The sequence below is a fragment of the Sinocyclocheilus rhinocerous genome, unplaced genomic scaffold, assembly GCF_001515625.1.
Source record: "Sinocyclocheilus rhinocerous isolate Xijiao unplaced genomic scaffold, SAMN03320098_v1.1 scaffold503, whole genome shotgun sequence".
NCBI lineage: Eukaryota > Metazoa > Chordata > Actinopteri > Cypriniformes > Cyprinidae > Sinocyclocheilus > Sinocyclocheilus rhinocerous.
In genome coordinates this window covers 124,351-133,311 of record NW_015643185.1, presented here as the reverse complement: position 1 = coordinate 133,311, position 8,961 = coordinate 124,351, and the positions used below count along the sequence as shown (strand labels likewise).

General features: G+C 37.5%; 1 protein-coding gene across 4 annotated transcripts in view; it reads right to left on the bottom strand.

The window, feature by feature from the left end:
- The window catches only part of rock2a (rho-associated, coiled-coil containing protein kinase 2a), a 70,641-nt gene that overhangs the window by 12,550 nt on the left and 49,130 nt on the right, over positions 1–8,961 (bottom strand). For all 4 annotated transcript variants that reach the window (XM_016574496.1, XM_016574497.1, XM_016574498.1 and 1 more), the window contains exons 6-22: positions 7,381–7,525; positions 7,155–7,293; positions 6,955–7,046; positions 5,906–6,065; positions 5,714–5,771; positions 5,500–5,511; positions 5,272–5,400; positions 4,957–5,184; positions 3,831–4,077; positions 3,643–3,749; positions 3,215–3,374; positions 2,808–2,968; positions 2,005–2,189; positions 1,068–1,137; positions 860–963; positions 431–617; positions 223–316 (exon numbers count right to left, since the gene is read on the bottom strand). In XM_016574496.1, the coding sequence (XP_016429982.1) occupies positions 223–316; positions 431–617; positions 860–963; positions 1,068–1,137; positions 2,005–2,189; positions 2,808–2,968; positions 3,215–3,374; positions 3,643–3,749; positions 3,831–4,077; positions 4,957–5,184; positions 5,272–5,400; positions 5,500–5,511; positions 5,714–5,771; positions 5,906–6,065; positions 6,955–7,046; positions 7,155–7,293; positions 7,381–7,525 (2,278 nt within the window). The remainder of the gene's footprint in view (positions 1–222; positions 317–430; positions 618–859; positions 964–1,067; positions 1,138–2,004; positions 2,190–2,807; positions 2,969–3,214; positions 3,375–3,642; positions 3,750–3,830; positions 4,078–4,956; positions 5,185–5,271; positions 5,401–5,499; positions 5,512–5,713; positions 5,772–5,905; positions 6,066–6,954; positions 7,047–7,154; positions 7,294–7,380; positions 7,526–8,961) is intronic.

Below are 8,961 nucleotides of genomic sequence, written 5' to 3'. Positions count from 1 at the left end.
TCAACTGTTTAGAAAATGAAATATAATAATTGAAATTAATAATAATTAAATGAAATTGATGTTAATTTTACACAAGACAATATCATACAGAATCCATTATTGTGAATTCTTTTGCAAACAATAATTTGATATTGTGACAGCTTTATATGTGTGTGTTTCTGTATAGATAAAAGTCCACCAAAATTAATCAGCAAGAACAAAATGAGTTGGGCATCAACTTACAGTCTTGTGTTTCCTTTAGCTTGTTGTTCAGTTCTTCTTTCTCATTGGCCAAGTTTGCCACATCATTCGTCAATGTGCGATTAGCTTCCTCTAACTGTAGAAGGATGGGAAAATTAAACCCAAAACCATCCAATATCCTCAAGACTGCTGCAAATCTAAATGTGATTTCTGTAACACCGGCTAATAGCTGAAGTGTGGTGTAACTCACTGAGGTGATGGTGGTGTCTTTTTCAGCAAGCTCCTGTCTGTGTCTGGCCATCATCTCTTTGATCTCCAGCTCCTTCATGATCTTCTCCTTCTCCAGGTCGGAATACTGCTCCTCCGCAATGGAGCGTGCCAGCTGCTCTGAGTCAGCTTTCGTTAGTGTGATCTCTAACTGGGCCGCAAGAGAATCCCTGAGAATGAGACAAGAGAAAAAGGTACATAGAATTTAAACCAACATATATACTTTCAATTTACAGTGTGATTAAAATAAAAAGTTTTTGTCTGGTATTTTGACCACAAAAAAAATTATATATGACATGTCGTAGTGAAAATTTTGCTTAAATACAGTAATTTAAATTTTAAAAATGAAAACTGAACACATTTTGCACACTAGGCTGTGGATTTTCTGCTTGTTATTGGATATAAATCTCACCTTTCCTCGTGTTGCTCCTGTAGACTCTGCTGCATGTCTTTATAGAGTTTATTTTTCTCCTCACACTCTTCCTTCAGCTCCCGCACCTGTGTCTTATACAGCGTCTACACACAAACGCACAGGCACACACACACACGCACACAGAGTCTTGTTGGACCTTTGAGTGTTCAGTTTGTTTCTGGAGAGAAAGAGAATTTAGACTTCTTACAGAGAAATACTGCTCTGCCTCCAACTGATCCTGCAGTTCCTTCATCTGTCCATCAGAATCCTGACGCTCCCTACGATCACATACATAGAAAATGATCTAATATATGAACAACTTCAATATTTTTGCAAAAACAGAAGAGGTTCTTCAACCACAGACTTATTAAATTGTGTGTTTGTGTGTACGGTAATGAATATTCAATAGGTACGTTTACATGGACACTTTTTGCTTCCATCGGAATGAATTCATTCTGATTGACGAATCCAAACGTAGTGTTTACATGAACGCTAAATAAAGTGATCGGGGGGTTGATATGCGTGTTTATATGTCACAAGCTTCTGATCGGATTTACTCTTTTGACATGCGCACACTGCATGAATATACAGAGTTACCCGCTGTTGTCGCATACTGTTTTAAAAAGCGCACGTGATATTTATCTACTTCGGGTCCTAATTAGGCGACGACCAGCACATGAACTGTTGTGCTGTGCTGCGTACTTTATAAAGCAGTAAAAGTGCCCCTTCCTGCACCCAAAACCAGTCGTCTGTTGATGTGAGTCTTAAACAAGGACTGGTGGTACGTTGTGCTGCTCCACTTCACAGACGCTGAGTGAAACGGGAGTTTTATAAATGACGGGACACTCATTTATGACACTTTATTCACCAGGAAGAACAGCTCGTTCCGCGTGTCATACGTCATTACGCTATTTTTACGTCACTGCACATTCGCAGTAATTTCCAGATTCGGTTTTCAATCCGATCAAGTGTTTACATGTCCTCTCGCTCGGATTACAAAAGGAATAAACCACCCCTTACAATCCGATCGAAATTTTAGTCGGATCTGGAAAATTCAATCCGATTGTGCTTCTTGTCCTATTACGATCGGATTAGTAGGGTCCATGTAAACGCAAATAATGAGTTATTATGCATGTGTTGCATACTTGCGCAGTTCCATATTTTGCTTTTCCAGGCTGCGTTTGATTTCCAACAGGTGGTTTATCTCCTGTTTGAGTTGTTTCTCTGATGTTCGCAGGGTGCTGAGCTGCTGGTTCTGAACCTTTAGGTCATTCTGAGTCAAAGTGCGTTTCTGAATCTCTTGCTCGATCTTCAGACTCAGATTCTTCACCTAGAGAGAGAGAGAGAAAGAACAGGAACATTTTTGGAACAACCTTTATTGTGATGGAAAAAAGTTTTTGTTATATATGATAAACATAATGCTTCAAGTGACATGACCTGCACTGCATCTAAAAAATACACAAGTAAAAACAACTTTCCACTGCAATATAAAGGAACATGTATATTTAAATAAAAATATCCCAAAATAAAGAAATACACTAACATTTAAATGTGTGGGATCAGAAAGGTTTTTAATGGTTTTGAAAGAAGTCACTTTATGTTCAAGGCAGCATTAATTTGATTAAAACTATAGTAAAATAGAGAATTTTTATTACAATTTAAAGTAAATGTTTTCTATTGAAAACATGTTCTGATTAATATTTTTGTGAAAACCATTTTTTTTTTCAGGATTCTTTGATGAATAGAAATTTCAAAAGAACAGCATTTACTTGAAAAATGTTTTGTAGAACGTCTTCACTGTCACTGACCCCAAACTTTTAACGGTAATGTAAATAAATAAATGCAATATATAGTTTCATGGCCAGTAAGAGACATTTACGGGCAGTAAATTCTCAATTTACCGGCCATATGCAGTTCTGGCAAAAACACATTTATACCCTCCACAAACCTCTTCTGTGAGTCTCTCTTTGTGTCGTCGCAATTCCTCTAGTTTCTGCAGTGACTGTTTATAGTCGCAGTCAAGCATAGAGCTCTTCTTCTCCAGTTCTAACACCCTGTTCTCTACACGCAGTTTAGAGGATCGTTCCTCCTGCAGCTTCTGTTCCAGCTCTAGGTGAACACACACAGACAGTCATAAAATCCTGGTATGTTTTAGAAAACCAGCAATTCCTCAATCAAATCTCCTTCGGTGTAGCTCTTGACTAAACCACCAACTCTAAATCTAAAACATCATATTCTCCACTGCACCCTTCAAAGTAAACTTCACTGTCAAACTTCCTGTTTTAATAGGAAAAATGGAAATACATTAAAAAATGTGCCTTTCATGGGATCTTTAATCCCATTAAACTCTCATACCCTTTACAGCCTCAGATTTGGCTCCTTCGATGGACTCGCTGATCTTGTTCTTATCAGCAAGTCGAGCTTTTGTGGCCTTGTGTGCCGCCTCCTCCTGCTCCAAACCCTGCTGCAAAATCTTCAGCTTGTAGGTCATGTCAATCTGGTTATTGTTCTTCTCCTATTGGGCGCATAAACAGAGGGGGATATTAGAGGAGTGGTTAGACATAAAATTCAATTAACAGTGAGTAAACCCCAGTAAATCAAGTCTGTAGCTTTCTAATAACCATTTGTGAACAACATTACTTCAGCAGGGAATGCTGGGAATGATTAACATCCTGTGAGGAAGGCACTAATGATGACGTATGAATCCACAACCGTAGCCTATAATGATGTCACAAGTGTCTCAACAAGGAAGAAGGAAATTAGAATGAGAAAGATTTGTCTACCTTTTCCAGGTCTGTAAGCTTCTCCTGGAGTTGCCTTTTCTCCGTCTCAGCTTTAGATAGGGCCTGTCTCACCTGTTTCACTTCCTCCTCCAAACCAGAGATGCGTGCTGCGGAAGAGGTGGAATGTGGATGAATATTGTTGAGTGTGAAATGAACGCACACATCCAAAACAGAGGATATGCACTTACCCTGTAGATCATAGATAGTCTCAGAGCCCTGGGTGTGCTCTCGTTTCTCTGCGTCCAGCGCGGCCTGCAGGCTGATGTTGTCCCTCTCTAGTGTGAGTTTGCTGTTCTCCAGCATGCAGCATTTGTCCTGCAGTTCTCTCACGTGAGCCTCCAGCTGCTGCAGCTGTTTTGAGCTCTCTGTCTGAGCTTTACGCAGCCTCGCAGCAGCATCGGATTCCGCCCGCAGTAATGCATTTGCCTCATCCAGCTGCCAGAGAGAGTTTATAATGGGGACATAACGTTATGTTACTAGGATCACTTTGTTACTTGATCACACATGAGAAAAACACATAGCCACGTGTTGATCCAGGAAGGCTGAAATTCTGAGAACTCTACTTTTAAAGGGGTGTTTCATTGCGATTTCACTTTTTTAATGTTAGTTAGTGTCTAATGTTCGGGGAGTGATTCGTTCAGCGTGCGCAACATCCTATAGGTTCTGTACTGGAACTAGTCAAGTAGTTCACCTGTTTCGAGTCTTCGGGTTTTTCAAGTCATTCGTTCATCACGTGACAGCCCCATAAACTAGAGGCGGTTTAGCCAATCACAACACACTGGGCTAGCTAACCAATCAGAGCCCATCGCCTATTTCTGAGGGAGGGGCTTCATACAAGGAGGAAATAATCAGCGTGTTTCTCAGAGAAGGGACAGAGCGGTGTGGAATAAAGGTAAATTATGTGAAAAATAATGCATTTTTTTTTTTAAACGAAGCATTAACACGTTAGACTGCACCCAGTAAACACAATCAAGCCTAGAAAAAAAAACAGTGAACCACCCCTTTTAAGTAACTGAATGATGCTTTTAACAGACACTGTATTATTCTGACTTAAGAGTATGCAACAAAACATCATACAAGTATAAAATAATCACATAAATGTTTTGTGAATGAATGCAAAATTAACTACTTGTCTTCCAAACCATAAAAAATAATTACAAATAATTAATATTTATATATTAATTATAAATATTTATTATAAAATACACACTTTTGATCAATTTAATTCAGTATTATATATATATATATATATATATAGCTGTTCAAACAATTGGGGGTCGGTAATTTTTTTTTTTCTTTCTCTAACCCACTAACCTGTTTCTGCAGGTGGATGTTCTTCTCATTGGAGATGTGGGAGTTCTGGTTTTTCTTCTTCATTTCATCCAGCTGATCCCTCAGACTGTTCACTTCATTCTCCAAGCAGCGTTTGCGGTCGGCTTCACTCTCTGCCCTGCGGTGACTCTCTACGTTCTTGTGCTGCAGGAGAGCTTTCTCTCTCTCCAACTGTCTAAGAGTCGTCTCCAACCCTTTTCTGCTATTTATCTATAAACACATGTGCAAAGTGGTAAGATTACTGTATATTCCTACACACAACTTTACTGAGATCCCAAAGACTAAACACCCACTCACTTCTTCATCAAGCTCTTTGGTGATCTTCTCCAGGCGGCTACAGTTGCTTCTGTATTTTTGCTCCAGCTCATCTTTGGTCTGCATTTCATTGTTGAGCTGCTCTTCTAGAGAGTGAAGTTTCTTCTGGAGCTGAGTGGAAAATCAAGCAATTTAATATGTCATCAATCTCTTAAATTTATAAATTACCTAACAAGATGTATATTAAGCAGAGAGAGTGTGAACACTTACAGCTAAACTGTCCTGTGGGTAAAAAAAGAGAAAGAAAGAAAAAAAAAAATGTTACAACCAATGTTGCAAGAAGCACTAACCAGTTTAAGTCCAAGTCTCATATTAAGTCTCTAACCAGGGACTACTGTATGATGTAAATCCAGTCTCTAAAGAGCATAACGCAGTTAAATTAAATGTATAAGATGACAAAGGTGGGAGTGTATCTGTGTCATACCTCTGTCTTGGATACTGGATCTTTTTTCATTGCTGAACTGTTAACAGCATTCAACAACCTACACAAAAACATATCAGATAATCTGTGACAGCAGTTATTCAACTAGTTTTGCTTCAGGACATCAGATGCAGAACCAACACTGTTCCAAGAAATAGATTATTGTACAAAAGTGACAAAAAAGAAATCTCTTACTGGTCTTCTTTAAAGTAGCTGAACCCCACAAAGGGTAGCTGATTGCCAACGAAGGCTTTGGGTGTGGGAAAGGTCTCTACTTCTCCTTTATCTTCCTCTATCTCATCAAAATTACTGGTGTCTATGTCACTGCTCAGCTCTGGAACCACAGGTGCTGCAGCTGGAGAGAGAATGGGCAAAAACAGGTCACTGTGTGTGTTTAGAACAGCTGATACAAAGGGCACTGAGATAGTAGAGATAAAGATAACATTGCTCAGAAATGTTTACATCCATCTCACAGGCTTGCTTTACTTTTCGTTAGGTAACATTGGAATATGAATGTGTATTGGGCAAAATTATAGTTTTAGAACTTTTTAATATTTTCGATTTCTGTTTGCTTTAAATGCACATAAATAGCACACATTTTTGCGGCTTTTTTGACCCACTTAAATTCAACTTTATATTTAATAAATACTTCTATTTTCTTTTAAATATGATTTAAATTTACTGCTGAATGTACTAAAAGCATTTATGGTAAACTAAAATATACTTATGTTTATTTAAACTTGTACATCATTAATTAATAATATATTTGTAAATACACATTTAAAATGATGCAACTGCAATTCAGTACATTTAAAAAATGTATTAACTTTACATGTACTTCAGTATGTTAGTTGAGACATCAAAATGAGTGTACTTTAAAGCATGGCAAAAGATTATTAAAAAAGTTCAAAATTGATTTAAATTTGTTTATTTTAATTCGACATTTAAAAAAAAAAAAAAGTGTTCTTTTTAAAAGAAGCAGGTAAGAAAGTTCAGGTTTTTTTAAATATACTTGATTTGAAGTACACACATCCATAAAGACAAGAAGGCGTTTGAGAAATATATTCATTCATTTTGTTTTTTGTTTTTTCAGAGATATGATCATGTCCGTAAACTTTTTTATTACTCAAAACATATTGTCTGTTTAAAATGTATTGTAAAACATATGCAAGTTGGATGAACATTTATTTTGATTTCTGTTCACATATTAATGAGGTAATGAGGTGGGGGTGGGGGTTACTTACTCTCTCTAATGGTGCTGAAGGTCCACTGGTCGTTTTTGAAGAAAGGATGTCTTTTAATTTCTTCTACGCCATTTCGGCCCAGTCGAACCTCCCTACCAAATGCAAGCATCCACAAACACAAAACAGGCATGAACCTTGGCAGTTAAACAATATGGAACAGAGGACTACATGTACATCTATCTGTGCACGTAAAAGCTCACCTATCTGTTAGGAAGGCACAGATGATGTTTTTGGCTTCTTGAGAGATCTCAACGTCATCGGGGAAGTTAAGAGAGTTCTTATGGTCCATAATCTTACTGTAGGTCCCCACCAGAGAATCGGCATAGAACGGTGTATCACCTGCACACACAAACATTTATCTCATTTAATAAACCAATGCTACAAATGCAGTTAAGACAAACGCACACATTCACATTCCTGACTCACCAACCAGCATCTCGTAGATAAATACTCCCACTGACCACCAGTCACACTCGCGTCCGTAGTATCCATCCCCTCCCTGAGACTTGAGGACCTCCGGCGAGATGTAATCAGGGGTTCCGACCGCAGTGTCACAATGAACCATCCCAGTCTACAATCAATCAGCCAATCAATGAGTCAAATGATTGGATCTTAGTTGATCTAGATCTAGAGACTCTACATAGCAATATATACAATTTACAAAAAGTAACATTTTACATTACAATTGTTTACCCTGAATCTGAGTGAATTTCTAAGATTTAATTATTTCAGAATGATTTTTGTATGATTTCTGAGAAATGCATGATTTCTGGAAGTATCAACCCGTTTTTAGCACACAAACTGATGTGTACTGGTACTAATTCAAACATTATTCTTAGTGAGTAGTTCTGCTTCTCTACTATAGGTGGCACTATAATATCACCAAGCTGTATGTCCAGCCTAGTTTCTGTGGCTGGATTGTGGCACTAAAGAGCAGGGTCAAAAACTTACCAGGACTTGAAAGAAATATCTGGCAATAAAAGTGACAAAAAGGCCCCAGATATGTAAAATGTACGGCAAAAAAATGTGTCCCTGTAATGAATTTCATATATTAGTGTCTGTTATATAACATTTGATGTATTTCATAACCTATTATAGGCCTATCTAGTCCTGAGTTCAGTGCCCCTGCAGACACAGTAGCTATCAGATATCTACCATCTCAGAGGTGACTGTTGTTAAATAAACAAAAAATATATTGATATATTTGCTGTTTTAAGTTTTAGATTGTTGTTCACCTTTAGTGTTTTTATGGCTATGATCTTTATTCTTGACTCCACCAAGCCCATAACATTCGAGCATCCCAGACCCGTAGAGTCAATATTTTACAGCTATTGCTCTATAATTATCACATATGATAGAGATAAAGCAGAAAACATACAGGACAGGATCACAATGTTACCTTCAGATGATCACAACTGAACACAACTGAGCTATTTTTGCTGATATCCTATAAAACTAAAACAGATGGGGAAAAAGTTGATGTGGCCACCAAGGTTATTTTCGTAAATGAAAACTAAAACTAAGATGAAAATGATTGGTCAAAAAACCTTTTCGTAAACTGAAATAAAATAAAAACATCAAAATAAATGAAAAACTAAAACGAAACTAAACTAACAACAGTTATTGCAAAACTAACTGAAATAAAATAATAATTATCAAAAATAAATAATTGTTTTCGTAATCATTACGTTCTCACCCCGTGGTGGAAAAATGAAACGAAACTAACAACAGTTATTGCAAAACTAACTGAAATAAAATAATAATTATCAAAAATAAATAATCGTTTTCGTAATCATTACGTTCTCACCCCGTGGTGGAAAAATATATGAGCTGTGTGTCAGTTTAGGGAAATACCTGTAAATGGCGCATCATACACGTGAGGTTATCTGACGGAGAGACGCAAAGCAGTTTAAAGCAGAGTCCTGCACGGTTCCTGTTAGGTAAACCTGCATCCGCAGTACATAACAGAACACCCGACCCGTTATCCGACCCCAGCCCAAACCAATT